Source organism: Macaca nemestrina, chromosome 13 (genome assembly GCF_043159975.1).
Source record: "Macaca nemestrina isolate mMacNem1 chromosome 13, mMacNem.hap1, whole genome shotgun sequence".
Classification (NCBI taxonomy): domain Eukaryota; kingdom Metazoa; phylum Chordata; class Mammalia; order Primates; family Cercopithecidae; genus Macaca; species Macaca nemestrina.
Genome location: NC_092137.1, coordinates 86,661,205 through 86,682,656, shown reverse-complemented (window position 1 = coordinate 86,682,656; position 21,452 = coordinate 86,661,205). Strand labels below are relative to the sequence as shown.

The following is a 21,452-nucleotide window of genomic DNA, read 5'->3' as shown; positions in this document are numbered from 1 at the left end:
CTTTCCTAACCCCTCCCTTTACAAGTTTCTGTCCTCAGACTGATTTCTCATACTCATACAACCCCATTCCCTGCCACACAAGTGCCCTTTCAGAATTATCGGGGCCCATCGCACTCCACAGAGGGGCTTCCCTGTTGTCAGAATTGCCCACTGCCGGCCCGGCGCGTGTGGCTCACACCTGTAATCCCAGCACTTTGGGAGGCCGAGGCGGGCAGATCACTTGAGCCCAGGAATTCGAGACTAGGCTGGCCAACATGGAGAAATGCCATCTCTACTAAAAATACAAAAATTAGCTAGGTGTGATGGTGTGCACCTGTAATCCCAGCTACTCAGGAGGCTGAGGCGGGAGAATTGCTTGATCCCAGGAGGTAGAGGTTGCACTGAGCCGAGATTGCGCCATAGCACTCTAGCCTGGGTGATGGAGCAAAAGAACTGCCCACGCCTTCCCAATGCAGTGGGGTCATCAGCACTCTTGGAAACACTATGCTGGGCAAACCTGTTGGGGTGACGCTAAGACAGGAAGGAGAACTACCTTGTTTGCGCCCTAGAAATGAGAGCACGCTGCTTTAGGAAAGTGGCTTCGATAAAGAGGCTTCACCTTGGGTAAGTGCTGGGCTTACTGCCCTGGGGCTCCCCTAGAGCAGTCACTGGGCCCCTTTTAGTGTGGGCTTGAGATCAGATCTATCCAAAGGCTTAGCCTCTGGCGAGGCTTATGGAGGACACTGCGTCTCCATGTACACAGAGCAGGGTCCAGCCCTTCCACACTGTTCCCGTTAGGGAGATGCGAGATGCTGCGTGTCAGACATGCACCGCAGTGTGCATAGGTGTTGTCTGGTTCATGGTGGAAGTAAAGCTCCTCTGCTTCACAGACTTACTCGTGTGCAGACAGAGTGGGAGTCTCAGCATAGGGCCTGTGGACCTGCGCCTGCTGCAGCTGGAGTTGGCTCACGCTGGGTCCTGCATTATACATTTTATCATGTATTTAATTATGGAAAGGTTAAAAAAAAATACATGAAAATAATTTAAAATCACCCATCATGCGTTTGTCAGAGATAACCACTAATAGTAATTTGATGTTTGTTTTTCTAGACTTTTCTAGCACAAATACATTTGGAAAAAGTGGGATCCTACGCTACATACTCTACTTCCCTTAGCCACCCACCAAACGTCCAAATGTATTTATAAATGTCCTTTGGGATCAGCTAATACAAATCTACATCCTCATGTCTGGTAACTACAGATTATTCCATTCTTATGGATATATCATAGTTTAACCAGTTCCTGTAATTAAACATTTAGGCTGTGTCCAGATTTTCACATTATTGCTGAGATGAGCATCCTTGAACAAACGTCTTGGCCTGTATGTCCCATTATTTTACCAGGATAAGGATTATAAGTTAAGTCTTGTTTGGCAGCTGAAACTCACCTTCCCCTATCTTAATTCCACTAAGAGACCTGAGCCACTGCTGGGGACATCTGTGTCCAAGGTCACCCACTTCCAGTTGGGAACCAGAGTAGAGTCCCTTCCAGGATAACCAAAGAAAGTAAAGCATGATGACTACACCTCATGAAAAGTATATTTCAATTTCAGATGTTGACCTAGAATAAGCACAAGGATTTCTGCTAGCTAGAAAGAAATCAGAGTGCTTTTGAAATGAAAATAGAGGAGGATCCCACACCTAGCTCATGATGAGGAGCAAACTTAACATAGGTGCCAGGCTTTAGCTCTGCTTAGTGCGTGGTACAAAGAGCAGTTGGTCCCTTGAGAATGAAGATGATCCAGAGGCTCAGGGTTGAGAAAGGAAGCAGGGCCAAGCTGGGAGTGGGGCTACGAGAGGGAACAGGCGTGAGATTGACTTCACTCCAGCCCGTCTCAGCTAGCAGGGTCTGTAAAGGGCACAGCTAGATGGCCTGGAGCTGACCCCATAAGAAGGCCCACTTTCATGGTGTGGCCTGCTTACAGAGGAACTGTTTCTTTCCCCTTCTGTTCACACATGTTCTTAGAAGCCCTCCAGGACCTTGCATTGGGAATTCCAAATATTTCAGCCCCATCTTTTGAACAGTACACTGCTGTTTTCTTTCCCACTCAGATCTTGGCTGAGGGACTTTTGAGTCCAATAGCACTTACAGTTACAGAAAAGAACTAGTTTTAGCCAGGTGCAGTGGCTCACGCCTGTAATCCTAGCACTTTGGGAGGCCAAGGCGGGTGGATCATGAGGTCAAGAGATCAAGACCATCCTGGCCAACATGGTGAAACCCCGTCTCTACTAAAAATACAAAAACTAGCTGGGCGTGGTAGCGTGTGCCTGTAGTCCCAGCTACTGGAGAGGCTGAGGCAGGAGAATCACTTGAACCCAGGAGGCGGAGGTTGAAGTGAGCCGAGATCACGCCAACTGCACTCCAGGCTGGGGGACAGAGCAAGACTCACATCTCAAAAAACAAAACAAAACAAAAACCACTAGTTTGATCAAGAGTTGATGTGGAAAGACCTACTGCTGCCCAAGATGAGGAACTCCTCAACCCTTTGAGCCAGAAGGGCAGGCTTCACTGAAGTGACCCAGGTTGTCATCCTCCTGAAGCAATGCTGAGGGACCTGCGGTGGTGGTCCCTGTCACCCAGGCTCGGGTGTGTCTGTGTGTGTGCCTGCACAGGCACACTCAGCTATGTAGGGTGGCCCCTGTGACATGTGGCTTCTGGGACCCCAAACTGAGATGTTCTCTCTCTCTGTCTCTTTTCCCTGAGCTTATCTTTTCATCCAAAATCTCTTCTTCACCTTCAGCCTATTCATCCAACACATACCGATGGAATGGTGATAGTATATTTGGTGGCTAAGAACATGAATTTGGGACCCAGGCCTGGGTTTACTTTCTACCTGTGTGACCCAATTTTGAGCCTGAGTTTTGTCATTTGTAAAATGGGGATTATAAGGTTTGGGCTCCGATAGGCACCTAAGAGATGGTGACAATCTGTTAATGATGTTAATATAATCTTCATTACTCAGGTATTTCCTGCGTCTGTGGCACTGGGCTCTGTGCTCTGTGCTCTGACCTTACTGAGTTTAGTCTGGTGGGAGAAATCAGGCCTGAGATCCCCTACAAGCTTGTCTGTTTCACTTCACAGGCGTGGAAGACATTTTGGTGAAGCCAAAGGCAGATGTCAAGAGGCAACGTATCATTGAAGAATCCACCCACTGTGGGCCCCGGGTACGGACGGACTTCGAGGCTGTGGCCTGCCCTAGAGGGGTGAAGTGTGTGCTGAGTCAAAACCCACAACCCTCCTCGTTTGACCTCAGCCTCCAATGTATTTCTGTTCTCATTCTAGGCTGTCAGGGCTGCATTAAACCTGCCAGAAGCCACATCGTATGATGAGGTCCGAGGAAAATGGCAGGATGCCCATCTGGGCAAGGACCAGAGGGATTTTAACATGATTGATCTGAAGTTCAAGGAGGAAGTGAACCATTACAGCAATGAGATTAACAAGGTTAGCCCAGCATTGCATGCATTTATCCCCACCACTATGAATGCTGATTTTTAAAGAAATTACATTTTGATTCTCACCCGGGCCCTACAGAGCACTTTGGCTGTTTAACAGCTGACTAGGTGAGATGTGAGGTGGGATGGGTAGAACTCGTTGTTTTGAGGGGCCCGGGGCTTTGTTCCCTTCCCCAGTTAGGGTCTAGACAGGCCTCGGAATAGTGGTGAGAGAGAATGCTTTGTGCTGTTTTTCTTTTTAAATGTTTTTATTTTGGGGTGACTGCATTCAAGGGGCTGAATGGGGCCACCAGGGGTGAATAAGCAGGGTGAGGGACCCAGATCGCCCCTGCTGCTTGTGCAACAGAGCCAGCAGTGAAGACTCAGGTTCCAGTCCTGGCTCTGCCTTGAACTTGCTGTGTGACCTTGGGCAAGTGAGATAACCAGTCCCTGCCTTGGTTTCCTCACCTGGAAGTGGGGCTGTGAGGGGCAGCACCTCACAGGGCTGCAGAGACGCTTCAGGAGCTACTATTACACAATGCCAAGCCAGTTCCTGGGCAGTTGAGAAACGAGAGGGAAATCTCTGCATGAGCTGAAACCACAGACTGCTTTTCTCTGCCTTTCTGCCCCAGAGCCAGGGCTGTCCATCCTGCTGCTTGGAAGAGCTGGCTTGGCCCTCACCCTGCCTCCTAGGCCCTCAGGGCCCAGCCTGAGGAGTGGTGAGGAGGAGGCAATGCTAATGCTCATCAAAAGACAAAGTTTGTCTGTGGTGCTCTCTTGCCTGGCTTTTAGCATCCCTTAGGCCGCCGAGAAGACTGACGTCTCATGGGGACAGGTTCCATCCTTGAGGGGTTTTGTTGACAGGAGCTTTCCTAGCACCTCCCTGAGAATCAGGAGGCTCAGCTTCTAGGGCTGACTGGGCATGCTGGGAGTAGGGAAGTTGTCTTCAGATGCATCTCAGAATGGTTTCTTGTCCCTCCAGTTGCCATCTTCCCATCACCTCTGCCCACCCAGGCTCTGCCTCTCCTGTGTTGGGCTGAGTCTGTATTCCAGGCACAGGCTAAAAGCCCCAGACTCAGAGCCCCCTTCCCAGCATCTCCCCAGGCTCCCCGTGAAGAGGCATGCTTGGTTCTGCTGGCCCTTGAGCCAAGGCAGAGCTTCCTACCTGGGGCTCGGGTGGCGTGTTCGTAAATATGACATGATGTGGACGTTGGTATTCACGCTGGGAGAGGACCCAGGCCAGGCTCTGCTGGGCTAATCAAGGGCATCACCTTAAATTTTATTCTTCTCCAGCTTCTTTTTAGGATCACGAACTGGATCTGCCAGCCCCTCTGCTTCTCCTTTTCCTTCTCCCTTTTTGCTGCTCTTTGGCCAATGAATGGAACCTCAGGGATCCTGGCAGAGGAAGTCCAGCAAGTGCAGGACAGGGAGCGCCTATTTGACCTCTTAGGGGTTCCAGAGAAGGATTAATGCCAAATGAGGCTTTCCCTTACCTCGAGTGGGATTTGGCAGTTAGGTCTGAATAAATATTCTGGCTGTATTGCTTCTGCCTCCTGGATTTACCTCCTGATTCTGGGATTTTTAAAGGGGGTGAAGTCACTGACCATTGTGTGCTGATTTAACCCGCAGGCGTGCATGCCTTTCGGCCTACACAGACAGTTCCCAGAGAACAGCCTGCAGATGATGGTGCAGTCGGGAGCCAAAGGTTCAACTGTGAACACGATGCAGGTGTGGGCAGAGGCGGGTTGGCAACTTTACAGGTGTCAGCAAAGGCGGGTGGGTGATAGCAGGAGGTGGTTTCAATTTGTTCCCTATAAAACGTGGCAAATACTGAAAAAGAGAAAAGCATGTAGAAATCAGTACAGGAGCTAAACACTGTGAACATGCCAATGTTAAAGGCAGATGTAGCTATGACTCTGCAGATGGGATATGTATAATGTAGTTATATATTATAAATTTACAAACTGTACTATTGCATATATTCATGTTATATAGATACATTATGTATACTCACACAATTTTGATGTAATTTTGCATGATCTTTTCTTTCTTTCTTTTTTTTGAGATGGAGTCTTGCTCTGTCACTGGGCTGGAGTGCAATGGCGCCATCTCGGCTCACTGCAACCTCCGCCTCCCGGGTTCAAGAGATTCTCCTGCCTCAGCCTCCCTAGTAACTGGGACTGTGGGCATGTGCCACCATGCCCGGCTAATTTTTGTATTTTTAGTAGAGACAGGGTTTCACCATGTTGGCCAGGATGGTCTCAATCTCTTGACCTGGTGATCTACCTGCCTCGACCTCCCAAAGTGCTGGGATTACAGGCATGAGCCACCGCGCCTGGCCATTCTTTTCTTAATATTAAGTTATAAACATTGTCCTAGAGATTTCTTAACCTTAAACCTTAATGACCTTAAGAGGGTCTAAAGTCCCACCCCATTATCTGTTGAGTGTGACAACAGAAAGGCCGAAAGCCATTAGGAAATCCCCTGACTAAATCGAAACCTAGATATACTGCTGTACTCCAGCACTCCAAGAGTATTAACAGGCAACTTTCTAAGCAAACAGCTCAATAGCTTGAGTTCCCATTTTTGTTGTTGTTTTTGTTTTAATGAAAATAAGACAGAGTCTCCCTGTATTGCCCAGGGTGGTCTCAAACTTCTGGGCTCAAGGGATTCCCCTGCCTCAGCCTTACAAAGTGCTAAGATTATAGATGTGAGCCACCACACCCAGCCCTGAATTCCCTTTTGGCTCTAGAATGTGAGGATCGCAGTAAATGGCTGTTTCCTGCAGGCCTCTCTTTCCCCATCAGGACCCTCCAGTCCCTTACAGGTATAACATGAGATGATTCTGAGACATGGCTCCTTTTCTAGACAGCACCCATTTTCAACTGACCCCAAATGTGAAAATCCAGATCAGTCAACAAAAGGAAGATGCAGGTATTTTTTTTTCTTAAAATGAAAGCTTCCTGGTTTGTTTAGAAATGTAGGTGAGCCTTCAAGAACTCAGTTTCCATGCAGCTTTTCTTCAGGGTCAGATTATACTTTCCCTGCTGGGACAAAGCACTGTTAAAAACACATGTGGATCTTCAGTTTCCTGTGGGTTTCCTGTCCTCCAGATCTCGTGCCTCCTGGGCCAGATTGAATTGGAAGGTCGGAGACCCCTGCTGATGGCGTCTGGCAAGTCACTGCCCTGCTTTGAGCCTTATGAGTTCACCCCCAGGGCTGGTGGCTTTGTCACTGGCAGATTCCTCACCGGCATCAAACCTCCTGTATGTATTTTGGTTTTTCTGTAGTTTTTTCCCTTATTTCTAGGCTTAATTGTAGGTGAACTATGACAGCCCTACAGAGTAGGGCAGAAGACACTGGGGGCTGTTGTAGCTGTTGAGGTCAAAAAGTCCTAGGAGATCAGGGAAGGGAGTGGCCTGTCTGGTCAGGAAGGGCTGCTGGAGGTGTTGGCCTGAGCCCTTCAAGAAGCACACTGTCCTCACTGTCACCTTTGGGACCTGGGTCCCATTCTCTGCAGGAGTTCTTCTTCCACTGCATGGCAGGACGAGAGGGCCTGGTCGACACTGCTGTGAAAACCAGCCGCTCAGGTTATCTCCAAAGGTAAAATGTGTCTGTCGTGCCCCTTGAGGTAGGGTGCCAGGACCCTTCATCGCATCATCTTTCACATTATATTAACAGCTCGTTTAAGATTCCTTGGATGGGCCGGGCGCGGTGGCTCAAGCCTGTAATCCCAGCACTTTGGGAGGCCGAGATGGGTGGATCACGAGGTCACAAGATCAAGACCATCCTGGCTAACACGGTGAAACCCCGTCTCTACTAAAAAATACAAAAAACTAGCCGGGCGAGGTGGCGGGCGCCTGTAGTCCCAGCTACTCGGGAGGCTGAGGCAGGAGAATGGCGTGAACCCGGGAGGCGGAGCTTGCAGTGAGCTGAGATCCGGCCACTGCACTCCAGCCCGGGCTACAGAGCAAGACTCTGTCTCAAAAAGAAAAAAAGATTCCTTGGATGAAAAAACTTTTGAAGAATTTCCATGAATGGCCTGAGGCAGAAAGCAGCAGACACTCTTCCCCTTCGCAGGATCGGTAGAGCATGAGCTCAGAGGCTTATACAAAGGGCTCTGTGTTCTGAGGGTCTGCCGTTCCCTGGGGGAAGCTATGGCTGTGGGAGAAGGTCTTGGGCAGTGGCAAGCTTGTCTTGCTTCCTGAAAGGCTCAGCTGCCGAGACAGTAGTGACTAACATTGAGCTCTGTCCTCACAGCTTGGGGTGGGGGGACAGTGACTCCTGGGAAGCCCCCTGTTAGGGTGGCAGGAGGGGAAACCTAGGCAGAGTGTCCAGAGAGGTGAGCAAAGGGGCTAGGACCGGGGCAGAGAGCAGGAGACGTTGAGATAAAACCGAGGAGAAAGGCCGCCTGCAGAGGGATTCACATCAGTGGTTAGTTCCTAATTCCCCTTAGTGTCCTTGGCGATCCTTGGGTTGACCAAGTTTGAGAATCCTTGACAGCTCCCCTGGTTCGCCCGCCTTGTGGTTCTAAGGACACTGGTCTCTGGGGAGTTCTGCACTGCAGGAGAGTGCAGGGGCAGGCAGTTATCTCAGCAGCTGGGGCTAGATGGGAGCCCAGTTCTAGGGGTGGCAGCCAAGCCTCTCACATGGCTGCAGCCTCTTCCTCCTAGAAAACCATCAGGAAATGCAGCCTCTGGCTGGGGGACACTGGAGCCAACCCAGACCCTGGGGCATTGGATCCAGCCTGTGTTCCAAAGTCTTGCTTGCCTGCAGAACAGCAGCCCCCCTTTCCCTCCCCTCCGCCGCCCCAACCCTCATCAGAGGCCGCCCTGGGAGGTGATGAGCCAGCGGGGACTGAGCCAATGGTGTCCTTACAGGTGCATCATCAAGCACCTGGAGGGGCTGGTCGTGCAGTATGATCTCACGGTCCGTGACAGCGACGGCAGTGTGGTGCAGTTCCTGTATGGGGAGGATGGCCTGGACATCCCCAAGACACAGTTCCTGCAGCCCAAGCAGTTCCCCTTCCTGGCCAGCAACTACGAGGTAGTGTGCTAGACCCCAGAGCCTGGGGACTGAGCAGTGGACCTCCCCCACTGAGGTTAGAGAACTGGAATGCACTGAGCTTCGCAACCCAATCCAAGTGGCCACTGGAAAGTAGAGTGGGAAGAGTTTATAAGACATCAGTCTATGCCCTGAAACACTTGACAGTTTCAAAGCCTGTGAACTTTCATCACCTGAGGTGGCTGGAGGGCATGAGCACCTCTGGAATAATACCTACTCTTTGGGGCCATTTGCCACGTGCTGGGCCCTCAGCTAAAGCACACTATCAATACTATCCATTTTCCTCCTCACTGCAACCCAGGGAAGTAAGCATTACTCTGTCCATGTTGCAGCTGAGGCAACTGAGTATCAAAGCGTAAGTAAACAGTCGGTGAGTGGCGGAGCCAGCATTTGAACATGGGCCCATCAGACACAAACTCATGATTTTTCATTCTATACCTTAATGCCCTTGTAGTGACCATCACTGTTGACTGGGAAGTCACCACATTTGGCAGACAGGGAAACTGAAACCGATGTGACCTGTCCAAGGTCATCAAGCTGACGGTAGAATTGAGGGTTGTACTCTGGTGCTGAGTCCTTTCCATCCTGGTTCCTATCCCTGAACTTGGCCATCACTCTTCCCCTCTTCCTTTCTTGCCAGAAACTCCCTTATGCTCCTGGAGGGGCTCTGAGTGTGCTGCTTTCTTTCCTGTGTCTCCCTCTGCTCCCAAGACCATTGGTTCCCAAATCTGGTTTGCACAGGGTGAGGGCCCTGATTAGCAATGGATGCTCAGCCTCTCAGAGTGGGTGCTCGGCCCCATCATGAGGGCTCCACACCAGCCACCTGGGTCCCCTGAATTTGTGCTCCATGGCCCTCTGTCACACCTTCATCTCTTTGATCTCGTGTGTGATTTGTTTGTTTGTTTGTTTAGGTGATAATGAAATCGCAGCATCTCCATGAAGTTTTATCCAGAGCAGATCCCAAAAAAGCTCTCCGCCACTTCAGAGCTATCAAAAAATGGCAAAGCAAGCACCCCAACACCCTGCTGAGAAGAGGCGCCTTCTTGAGTTATTCCCAGAAAATTCAGGCGGCTGTGAAAGCCCTGAACCTTGAGAGTGAAAACCGGAATGGCCGCAGCCCCGGGACTCAGGAGGTGACACAGGGAGATGATGTCCTTAACATCCAGCACATCCAGGCTTAGTCAGTGGGTGACAGATGAGGGGCTGTTTTCCTAAGGGAAGGTAGAATCATGAATTCCAGCCTTGTTCACCAGCAGTCAGAACAGAATGGCTCTCAAATGGGAATGTAAGGCAGGGATTCTTAACAAGGGTGTAGGCAGGGTTTGGGGGAACTAACTGGGGCCTGTGACTTTGGGGTTCCCACAATCCCAGGTGTGAAGGAATGGGGAGCAGTCACGAGAAATGGAGAGGACGGCTATGTGCTAGGGCCACTGGACAGAGCCCTGGGTAGAGACCCACTAGAGGGGGGTTGGGGATAAATACCAGGATCCCTTTCCTCCTGCTTTTCCCTCTGCTGCTGGCGCCTCCCATCAGCCAAGCACACCTGGGAGCCGGAAGCAGGGGATCTCTTTGAAGCAGTCACTTTGGGACTGCCTTGAGGGTCACAGAGCGTGTGAAAGAGCCTGGATCCAGAAATAAGCATGGATCCAGCACAGTGACTGTGTCCTAGCTGGCCTGAGACAGTCGTGGCTTTGCCTCTTGTCCTAACTTAATCATAACAGTCTCCTGTTTTACTCTAAAAGAATCCCAGTTTGCTCCGTAAATTACATGCTCGCCCTCTCTGGGCTTGAATGGGCCAGGATGAAGAGCTGCTAGGCTTGTAGTCAAGCAGGGTGAACTAGGACAGATTGAAGTCTTTCCCCATTTTAAATGGGGAGATGGTTTCTCATTGCAATCAGGTTTCTGTCTTTCTGTCTCCCTTTATTATTGGAAGCCAATGCTTTTGATCCCTCTTATGCTACTGGGTATCCCTCCCACATAGCTGAGACCCATCCTTCCATTCAGATGCTGAGGATGTGGTATGAGTTGGATGAGGAAAGCCGAAGGAAATACCAGAAGAAGGCGGCCACTTGTCCTGACCCCAGTCTGTCTGTCTGGCGTCCTGACATCTACTTTGCATCAGTGTCTGAAACGTTTGAAACAAAGGTTGATGACTATAGTCAAGAGTGGGCAGCTCAAATAGAGAAGAGTTATGAGAAATCAGAGCTTTCTCTCGACAGGTAATGACAGTGATTTGTTGCACAACATGTACAGAAGAATCTACCTCCTAGCCCCTGCCCCACCCACTCCGGGAGAAGAGGGCTGCCTCCTGGGTTTGAGACTCCAGGTAGAGGGAGGGCAGTACGACAGCCAGGGGCACCACACAAGCCCCGAGGGCCCAGGAGTGAACAAGTGCAGGGAGGCACCACTCCGGGCCAAGATAGGGATAGTGGTCTGCTGGGACAGAGGCTTGCAGGAGTGTCTGCTCTCTTGGGTTTGGTGTGGTAGGTGGGGCTGACTGAGAGTCAGGGAATCCACTGTTCAGCTGCTGCCAACTGTGTGACCCAGGACAGGTCATTCATGCCCAGGGACACGAGGTCTTAACTTTTCATGAGGTCTTGGATCTGATTACTCCAGTGATCCTTTGAACTTTGGGTTCCCATTTGAAGGCCTCAGCTTGGACTAGTACACACACACACACAGACACACACACACACACACAGTGTAGCTCAGTGCTCCTTGTGGCTTTTCTTACAGGGTCAGGCTTCATAGGAAAAATGGTTAGTAAATTACAGAATTGTGCAGCATGAATACTTCTGATGTGGGCTGCAGCCATTGGCACTAACTAAAAATATAAACACTCTCATCACCCCCATCCCCATAATGGCCTAGCAGGAGATTTAAGCTGTCTCCAAATGGTCATAACTGAGAAAAAAGAATGAATAAAGGAAAAAGTGAATAATGAACCCAGAAATTCTCCTGCTTAGGGGGCTTGTGGTAACAGGCCCAGAGTGGACATGTGACATTCTGGAGGCAAACATGAAGAGTCCAAGCATGAATGTCTAGAGCTTCAGCCGCCCAGCTGGGATCTGTGCTGTGTAATTTCAGGACATCTCAGGGTCACTGGTGGGAATTTGAAGATTAGAGGGATCTTTTGCCTAGGAAAAATGAGTCCAGAAAGAGGTAGAGGTTTCAGGTTTCTGGGTTTCGGGCAGCACTGACAGTCTGGTGTCTGCTTCTGACCCTGCCACCGCCCCCCGCAACCCCCACTGCCTTCTCTAGGTTGAGGACCTTGCTGCAGCTGAAGTGGCAGCGCTCACTGTGTGAGCCGGGTGAGGCTGTGGGCCTGCTAGCTGCCCAGAGCATCGGAGAGCCCTCCACCCAGATGACCCTCAACACCTTCCACTTTGCAGGCAGAGGAGAGATGAACGTCACCCTGGGCATTCCAAGGTGTGGAGCACAAGGGAGCACGGGGTGGGGTCTGTCCTAGCCTCTCCTGGAGAAGGAGTCATTTAATGAGAGGGAGGGAGTGTGTGTGTGTGTGTGTGTGTGTGTGTGTGTGTGAGAGAGAGAGAGAGAGAGAGGGACAGGGTCTCATTAAAGTGGGGATCAGGGTTAGAATTTCCAGAGCCCGGCTGGTTTCTTTGGTGCCCAGGCCTGGTAGGATCTCCATTTATCCCTCTGCCAACTCCTGCCTCCAAGTTCCTGGGGATGCCTGTGAGACTGCACACTGCTGGGGGAGGGACTCAGGAACGTACATTGTTAACAAGCCCCACATAGGGTGCCTGGTTGCCCAACTCCGGGGAACCATTCACATAGAACGTGGCCCTGGGCCCTGGCCCTTCAGGTGAATATATGCGCTGGGCAAGGGGAACGAGTGTGGGGTCAGACCCATCTGCATTCAGTTCCTGGCCCTGCCTTTGTCTAGCAGATGGACTCTGGACAAGTACCTCACTTTCCAAACCTCAGGGGGTCCTTCTGTGGAACACCAGAGGCTGGGACTCACCGTACATCCGGGCAGTGAGGGCTGGCTGAGCTCAGCAGGAGCACTGTGGGTGTTAGTTGCCTTCCTGCATCGCTTGTTCATTCAGTGAGCATCAGCAGGCACCTGCTGTTTGCAAGGCACAGGTGACAGGAAACAAGAATCAGACAAAGCCCTGAGCTCAAGGAGTGGGCACTCCAGGGAGGGACAGGGGAGTCCCTTACTGTTGCACACAGGGCCAGAGCTGGGATTCTCTGATCCAGCATATTATCCCTGTGAGATCCCCAGACCTCTCTCAGATCCCAGAAGAACTCTGACATCGTTAGGAGAAGCTGCACCCAAACAGAGGGTCTGGTTGCCGCTCATTATTGGATGTGTCCTTATTCTGTGACAGGTTGCGGGAGATTCTCATGGTGGCCAGCGCCAACATCAAGACGCCCATGATGAGCGTGCCCGTGCTCAACACCAAGAAAGCCCTGAAGAGAGTGAAAAGCCTGAAGAAGCAACTCACCAGGGTGTGCTTAGGGGAGGTAACGTCTCCTTCCCGGGCTATAGATGGGGTGAAGGCACGTTCCTATATCCTCCCCATGTGTGAAGAACAGGCTTTGCTTACTGCACTGACCCTAGGCTCAGATTCCCACCAATGAGAGAGAAGCTGTCTCTGCCAGGTGCTGAGCAGAGACGGATCAGGAAGCTTTTAAGAGAGTCATTAGTTCCACAGCATCCTCCTGTGCCTGAAAAATAAACCATTTCCTGAGTTTGCCTACCAGCTCTGCTGAGGCCACTCCTAGGAGGTTCAGGCCACTCTCTGGAGGTGACTGCAGGCTGTGGGCCCCCAGCAGACCCACACCAGTATAGCTTGCCAGGGTTTCTTTGGGGTTTGGCCTGTGTTCTCAGCTGCTATCTCTGTAAACCCTTGGGTCTCGTAACCCACTCACGTTGCACGGTCACCGAGGACCTGAACAAGTCAAGTTCTCTCTGTCCGTCTGGTTCCAGGTGTTGCAGAAAATTGACGTCCAGGAGTCCTTCTGTATGGAAGAAAAACAGAACAAATTCCGGGTGTACCAGCTGCGGTTTCAGTTCCTGCCACATGCATATTACCAGCAGGAGAAGTGCCTGAGACCCGAGGACATCCTGCGCTTCATGGAAACAAGGTCAGGGCTCAGGCTGTGATTGTCATTGACCTTGACCCAGAGAATGCTCATGAACTGAGGCAGGAAGCACCTAGCCACAAGGCTCCTAGAGATTGAGTGCCTTTTCCCAAATGAGCCCTTCAAGGGAAGTGTTTAGGAAAACAGAAGGCCTTGCAGCCTGATCTGGAAACCTGAACCCCAGTCTGGCTTGTGGGTGTGACTTTGTTAGCCACATGTCACTCCCTGAGCCCATTTCTTCTCTTGGGTTGACGTCAGGATTGTTGTCTTCTGGGGCTTGCAGGCATTAAGACATGGAAATGTGGGTGTGGTAAACAGAAGGGAGCAGTGTCAAAGCGGTGCCTCTGTGGTGTCGGAGCAGCACATGCTGTTAATGTTTGCTAGGGTGTTACTTCAGGCAGTATAATGTGGTTCCTGATGCATTTAGATTCTGTGAATAATGAATAATGTGTGGGTGGCGTGCTGCTCTTAGATCTCCATTCTATAACCAGGATTGCCTCCAGAGAAATTCGAGTTCCTGTCCGGTAGGGAAAAGGAACTTTTGTCTCAAGTTCAAGTTGCTGTTAGCTATTTGAAAAGCAGAGGCCGCAATGCTGAGTTCAGGGGAGCAGGAGGATGGGCTTTTGGGGGACTGGGGCAAGCCCGGAAGAGGCCACGAAGCACTTTTGACTCACCAGCTAACCCTAGACGGCGAAGTGTGAACACAAACAGGCTGCATAGCCCAGCAGGTGACAGGCCAGTGAAGCAGGCTTGGGGGCCCCCGGCAGACTGAAGAGTGTGGAACCTGTGTCAAGGGGCATCGGTTACCATGCAGGAATGGGGGTGAGGGGGCCAGATCTTTTGATTTTAAAAGAAAGGAAACAAGCTTCCCACCCCCTACGTTTTTTTTCTTTCTTGGGTCACTTGGTTACTTGCCTTTGCTTTTATATAATTGAGGTCTCCTGACTTTTAAACATCAGCAACTAATTCCTGTGTTTTTAAAAGCCCAGTAAGGCCCAGATGGATCTCATCTGTTGCAGGATCTGGCCATAGGCCACTGACCACTGTCTCTAATCTAGACCAGTTCTCGGGTCTTCTGGGAGCTGCTCAGATAGAGAAACAGTGACAGAGCAGAAGCAGAAAGCTCCCTCCACAAACACATACTGAGCCATGCCCATTCGCCGCCGAGTCACAGGGACAGGCGTGGGCAACACAGTACGACTTTTCTGCCCTCAGCCCTCTGCCCTCTCACCTTATGGGGCCTGGCCTCGAGCCAGCCCTCTGTGCAGGTGGCATTTGGGATGGTGGGTCTTGGGGTGGACGAGCTTGGATGTGAACTCAATCCTTTGGACGGGGGTCACTGGCCCGGTGCTTCCTGCCCCAGTTCATGAGCCCTGGGTGAAGTTGTTGGCTGGGCCTTGGGAGCAGCTGCGTTGGTGCCGGCCTGGGCTGAGAACGTTCCTTCTGTCGAGTGGTCCTCCGTGCTATCTGGGCACTGGGCAGAGTGGCAGGGGAGTGCTGTGTGCACCCACTTGCCGGCTCCTTAATTAACAGCAAGGAACATAACTACCAAGTGCGGGGGACATTTGTGCTGGCCTGGCAGCAGTTTTCTGAGAAATGGGAATTCAGATTTCATGGCCTCTTGAGAATAACCAAGGGTGGGCGGAGTTAGATGTTCTGCCCCAGTTCTGTTCACAGGAGGCCCAGGCCTGCCCAGCAGATAGGTTGGCATGAGGCCGGCGCCAGCCTGTCCTGGGGTTCTTTTTACTTATATTACCTCATGGAATTGAAAATAGGAAATCACTTTTTAAGACTTCTTCCTGATGAGAGACAGCCCTGGCTTGTTCCCAGCCGTGAAGTACTTTTTCACCTCCTCCCTGTGTTTCGCTTGTGTGCTTGAAAAGCCGTGAAAAATAAAGCCATGCGCGGTGGCTTTCGGTGGAGGTGGCCTCAAGGACTGAGCAGAATGGGGCTGAGGGGTTAGGCAGAGCTAAAAGATGGGGCCGTGGATGAGCTGGGTATGGTCTGGACTCCCTGTGTCAGGCCCCAGGCAGCAGAGCAGCTGCGTTCAGGCCTCTGGCTGCCCACAGGAAATGGGAGGAAGTGTGAGTGCACTTTCAAAAGAGCAGCCGACCCCCAAGAAGCTTTTTCTCCTTCCTTTCTCCCTTCCCTCCCCTTTCCTTCCTACCACCCTCCTTTTCTTTCTCTTTGCCCCCACCCTCCCTTCTCCCAGCTGTGGGGTCATGAGACTCTTGACAGAGCCTGGAGAAAAAAAACACGAGACCGATGGTTCCCTAGGTAGAGATATACAAGCATAGAAGGCCCCCCAGATCTCTGCACTGGCACCTGTCACGTTGACTGTATGTGTAAATTGTCTGGCAGGTGGCCGGGGAGGTGAAGTGGGAAGAGCACTGAGCTAGGAGTTAGGCCTCCGGTCCCTAGCCATGAAAAGACCTAGCTGCGGGTCTGTAATTGTAGCTTCTGTGAATCTGACTTTCCAAACAGCAGGTGGTGGAGCTGTTGCCAGGCGCATTCAGAAACCGCCAGGGGTCATGTGCTCTGTTTGTAATTATTTACGTGGGCTGGGAGGCTTCTCTGCCCCTGCCCTTCCTGTTCCCTTTCTGTTGCTACATTCTGATGAACAGCACAACCTTGAGAAGGCAGTCACTGTGGACCATTAGTTCCCCTGCTCTTGGCAAAATCACAGAAGGGCAAATTGCACCTCCAGGAAAACTGGCACAATGATCTCATGCCTACCACTTACTCACCAGGCGTTCATTCTGCCTCCTCACCTCCTATGTTCTCCACAAGTCCTGGTCACCAAAAGAGGCAGGGAAGGCAGAAAGCATTCCCAACTGGGGAAATCAGGGAGGGCTTCTTGGAGGAGTTACAGCTGCTGAGGAGTTACAGCCTTGAAGGATGGGTACAGCTTCAGTAGGTAGATATTGGCCAGGGAAGTCGCTGGCAGAGTGAGCAGCTCAAGCAAAGGCCCAAAGGGTGCACAGGGTGGAGGGAGCAGATGGGCAGTTAGAGTTGAGGCCGGATGTGAAATGCTGAGAGCAAAAGCATCAAAGCCGTGACATTGCCACAAGTTGAGACAGGCTTGGGCGCCCAGCTGTGGGAAGCAGCCCTGTGTGTGGCAGCAGCTGAGCCCCGCACCCCCACTCCGCCTCATTCCATCTCCTCCACTCTGCACAATAGCCTTGGGCACGGAGTGAGAGTGATCCATGTTGCAGATGAGATCAAGGCCCTCCTCTCCAGTCTGTGGCAGGATGAGGACTTTCACCTGAACCTGTCCTTACAGAAACATCTCTCCCGTCCTCTCTTTCCAGTGGGATTGTATCTTTCTAAAGTCAAGCCCGGCCTTCTCTCATCTAGCCATCCTGTTCCTGTCCCCAGTGCCTGGTAAACAAGCTCTTGTCTGGATTAATGGATGAGGGGGCTTTTTTTCTGCCAAGGGCAAACTATGTACACCTTTAAAAAGTTCAAAAGTAATATTGGGGTCCAGGTGCAGTGGCTTACGCCTGTAATCCCAGCACTTTGGGAGGCCGAGGCAGGTGGATCACCTGAGTCAGGAGTTCAAGATCAACCTGGACAACATGGTGAAATCCCGTCTCTACTGAAAATAGAAAAATTAGCTGGGCGCGGTGGCGCCTGCCTGTAATCCCAGCTACTCAGGAGGCTGAGGCATGAGAATCATTTGAACCCGGGAGACGGAGGTTGCAGTGAGCCGAGATGGCGCCAATGCATTCCAGCCCTGGGGGATAGAGGGAGACTCCATCTCAAAAAAAAAAACCAACCAAACAAATAATAATAATAATATTGGTTAAGATGAGTGGCATTCTTTTGTTTTTAATGAGCAAAATAGTATACATTTGACCTGCCTGCTTTTCAAATGAAGACTCTAAGCTCCTTGAGGGCCTGGAGCCTGTCTTTTCCTCCTTGCTTTGCCGCCAGGGCTGGCACATGCTGGGCACAGTATAGGCGCTCAGAGAAAATGGGATGGTTGGCTGCATGCGTGAGGACCTGATTCTCACAGTCACAAGCCGCCCTTTTGGTGTGCTATTCTGGCCTGTTGGAAAAGACGGGCAAGGGGTTACATGAGGAAAGAAGTGGTATGGAGGGGACAGGATGGATCCTAAGAGGCCCTAAAAATAGATGACTCCAGAGGAAGGGGGAGGGGGCCAGGTTCTGAGCTTCAGGTTGGTTATCTTTTAAATTGGTGTGGTTCTAACTTGTTGACACAATTCATTGCCACAAGCTAAGTTATCCCTGCCCTTCGAAATTCTGATGAGCCCTTCCGAAGTCGTCGTCGTTTCCTCACATTGCTGGGGCTCCCACACCAAGGAGATGGGAGTTCTCTGGCTGGAGCAACACCACCTTCTGGAGATGCTGCAGGTGGTGGGCAGGGGAAGGTCCTAGTCCTGGGTGGGGTTCCCCTCTCCTACAATAGACTCTGCCTTCCTTGTTAGAGGACGACCACAGCAGCACCTACAACTGTCCTTCACCAAGCACCCACTCTGCCAGGCCCTGTGAGAGGAATCAGACATAGGGTTGTTTCTCATCGTTAGCAAAGAAGATGGCAGAATATGTAGTAATTACCATATTTTCTAGACAAGGGGCTTAAAGCTGAGGAAGGTGCCTGTCGTACTCATACTCCGGGAGTGGCAGTGCACATATTGAGACCAGGCCTATCGGGCTGTGGAACCGGTGTTCCTGACACGCCAGAGATGGTTCCAAAACAGTGGGTAGGGAAAAGTGAATGGCTAGTAGAGGCTGGGCCTCCATCTCATGCACTAATCCCCTGTGGGAATCCCTCAGCGTCCTATCCCCGCAGTGAGGACAGGGCTGGACATGCTGGTACTGCACAGGGCTTTGTGGCTTTCTTCTCATTTTAGATTCTTTAAACTTCTGATGGAATCCATCAAAAAGAAGAATAATAAAGCATCAGCCTTCAGGAATGTAAATACTCGAAGAGCTACGCAGCAGGATCTGGACAACGCTGGGGAGTCAGGGAGGAGTCGGGTGAGTGAGTCCATGGGGATCACTAGGGTCGCACAGGGAGAGCCCCCAGACTGGGCAGGCACTGTGCCTGTTCTCTGTGCTCCTCCAGCCCTGTCCTGGTGCTGGCCCATCTCCTACCTATCTCAGCTTTTGCCTGCTGTTCTGAGACAGCCCAGAAGCAGCATTCACTTCTTAGCCTGATGGGCCAGGCAGGTGAGGCTGCCAGGCAGCATGGTGTAGCCAGCCCCGGGGCGGGCCTCTGCATCATCCTCTGCTCTCTAAGACCCCGCCATAAGTGGTCTTCATCCTGAGGAGGGACTCAAGGTCATGGCGTGCACTGAGCCTTTGAAAGTTCTTCTTCTGGTTTCCCTTGGCTCTGCCTTTGACTTGCCTGGGCAAGATGAACTGAGGCCCACCAGGGCACTGGCAGGGACCAGAGAGGTATCTGGAAGCAGGGAAGTTGGGCTGCAGTGATAAAAAGGGGAAGAAGAGGGGAAAACCAGTAGGAGCAAAATAGTCCAGGAATAACTAATCAGACATCTGCCAGGAGACCCAGGAGCAGACCAGACCTGAGGGTGGTGTGGGAGCAGGTCCCTGGGTGCCGTCTGAGCCAGCAGCGAGCCTGCTCGGGTTGGGGATGACGTGGACTGGGACTGCCCCCGACCAGCTCTGTGGTCTCAGTTGTCTCCTCACCCCTAAAATGAGGGGCTGGCCTACACCAGGGAAAATGCTAGGTCTCTCCTGTTTGGCGAGTTCACCTGCTAGCTCGCTCAAGCACAAGTGGGCATGGACTATCTTTAGAATGCTGCCTGGTCTTAATTCTTAATTCACCCAGAAGGAAAGTAGAAAAAACGAGGAGCCAAGTTCAGGAGGAGAGAGGAAGAGAGATTCAGTGTTCCACGAGATAACCCTTCCTCCTCATCCCCACCTACAACTGCGTAGATCAGAAATATTTGGAACAATATTTTACACCATCTTCTTCTAAGAAAGCAAGTCCTGGCACTTTTTTAAAAAATTTTTAGGCATGAAATTTTGCAAGTAAGTAGTGCATGTAGAGATGAAGACTGAAGGGAAGGAGGCCTGGGATCCGGGGCTGGACAGAGTAGATGCCGGCGGACGAGTTGGGTTGAGTGGCAGTGGACGGAGGGTGGTGGCTGGATGGGGGAACGGGTCAGAAGAGTGGGGCATGGATGGATGGATGGATGGATGGGTTGGTGGGTGGATGGATGGATTCACTGAGCACTAGATATTGGAGTTAATCTTTTTCTTCCTTGCCCACAAACCACAGGGAGAGCAGGAGGGCGATGAGGAAGATGAGGGACATATTGTGGATGCTGAAGCTGAGGAGGGGGACGCCGATGCCTCTGATGCCAAACGCAAGGAGAAGCAAGAGGAGGAGGTGAGAGACCCTGTGTGGGGTGAAGGGGCTGTGGTCCTGGCCCCCTTCCCTGTTAACCTGGAGGGATTATCTCCCGGCACCCAGGCCACACCTCTGTGTCATACCATGAACCCACAAGGAACCCTGAAGCTGCACCTGCCTGCCCAGCACACCTCTCTCTTGAGAAGATGGGGTTCATAGGGTGGGAATTTGGCACAGGTCCATTCCAGGACTGCCATTTACATCTGGCCATCCCTGGACTTGAATCAGACTCAAGGACCCAGACAGGCTTCTGGCGAGAAAAAGTCAGGCTGCCTCTGGTTTTTACGATGAAAATACACTTCTCTCTCCTCCCGCAAACCAGTCCCCTGCTGTCATTATGGCCGAGGGAACTTACTGGTGAGTGGGTGCACCAGCGAGGGCCAAGCGAGGGTGAGCTCCACCTCTGTGGGGGGCTCAGTGGGACAGAGAGGTGGCATTCTCAAGGCAAAAGGAAGAAGAAAGACCAACCAGGCCGGAGCAGAGGAGCCGGGAGTGTGGAGTAGGTGGGGCCTAGGTAGCCCAGGCCAGCCAAGGCTTTGCAGGGATCTTTGTTCCACAGGCAGAATCCAGGTAGATGGTGGGGCCCCAGGTGACACAGCCTGTGCTCCCTTTTCTACCAGGTTGATTATGAGAGTGAGGAAGAGGAGGAGAGGGAGGGAGAGGAGAACAACGATGAAGACACGCAGGAGGAACGAAATCCGCACAGGGAAGGTGCTCGAGAGACCCAAGAGCGAGACGAAGAGGTGGGCTCGGGCACTGAGGAGGACCCGGCCCTTCCCGCCCTCCTGACTCAGCCCCGGAAACCCACCCACAGCCAGGAGCCCCAGGGGCCCGAGGCCGTGGAGCGCCGGGTCCAGGCTGTGCGTGAGATCCACTCGTTCATAGATGACTACCAGTACGACACTGAGGAGAGTCTGTGGTGCCAGGTCAGTGTGGCTGTGCAGGCCAGGGCTTGGGTGGTTGGTCCAGCTGGCCAAGTGCCTGTGTGGAAGGGGCCTGCTGAGCTCCCCTGCACAGCTGGGCAGGGGACAGCCAGCACTCCCCATGGCCTCCCACTCAGAGCACACCCGGGCCTCCTGTTTGGGGCCTGTGAGAGTCATTTGTTCTTTTTAATCCCAGATCCCTTTAGGGATCTATAAACCCCTTTGCCCCAAAAAAGGGCCCACACGTGTCGTTTTCAAACCCCTAGTAAGCCAGTTCTCCAGATCTTTCAAGACACAACAGACTGATCTACCAGGTCCTTTAGGTACACCACCTCCTTTAATCTTCAGTACAACAGACATGTTAACATGGACCACACATGTTATAGAGACACTGTTCGTGCCCTCAGGCAGGGACACTTCAGTTCCCCCCACACACAGCCCCTGCCACCATCTTTTTAGGGATTTCATGCTTCCCTTAAA

The 21,452-nt window shown here is 51.7% G+C and overlaps 1 protein-coding gene and 1 long non-coding RNA gene across 4 annotated transcripts in view; one reads left to right on the top strand and one right to left on the bottom strand.

Moving 5' to 3' along the window:
• The window catches only part of LOC105465397 (RNA polymerase I subunit A), an 83,120-nt gene that overhangs the window by 52,045 nt on the left and 9,623 nt on the right, over positions 1-21,452 (top strand). Inside the window, exons 17-30 of one of the 3 annotated variants that reach the window (XM_011713846.3) lie at positions 3,121-3,203; positions 3,322-3,480; positions 5,100-5,198; positions 6,584-6,736; positions 6,991-7,073; positions 8,351-8,516; positions 9,446-9,667; positions 10,539-10,753; positions 11,796-11,963; positions 12,890-13,025; positions 13,492-13,649; positions 18,524-18,650; positions 19,918-20,028; positions 20,670-20,975. In XM_011713846.3, coding sequence (XP_011712148.2) covers positions 3,121-3,203; positions 3,322-3,480; positions 5,100-5,198; positions 6,584-6,736; positions 6,991-7,073; positions 8,351-8,516; positions 9,446-9,667; positions 10,539-10,753; positions 11,796-11,963; positions 12,890-13,025; positions 13,492-13,649; positions 18,524-18,650; positions 19,918-20,028; positions 20,670-20,975 — 2,186 coding nt within the window. Of the gene's footprint in view, positions 1-3,120; positions 3,204-3,321; positions 3,481-5,099; positions 5,199-6,583; positions 6,737-6,990; positions 7,074-8,350; positions 8,517-9,445; positions 9,668-10,538; positions 10,754-11,795; positions 11,964-12,889; positions 13,026-13,491; positions 13,650-18,523; positions 18,651-19,464; positions 19,619-19,917; positions 20,029-20,669; positions 20,976-21,452 lie in introns of those variants that run through there. The other 2 variants (XM_024787643.2, XM_024787642.2) reach the window with 2 other exon arrangements.
• Positions 5,198-13,518, bottom strand: LOC105465396 (uncharacterized). Its single transcript, XR_977520.3, has 3 exons — positions 13,434-13,518; positions 12,520-12,624; positions 5,198-5,300 (listed from the first exon to the last, which is right to left on the bottom strand). It is a non-coding gene; the product is annotated as an uncharacterized lncRNA (long non-coding RNA).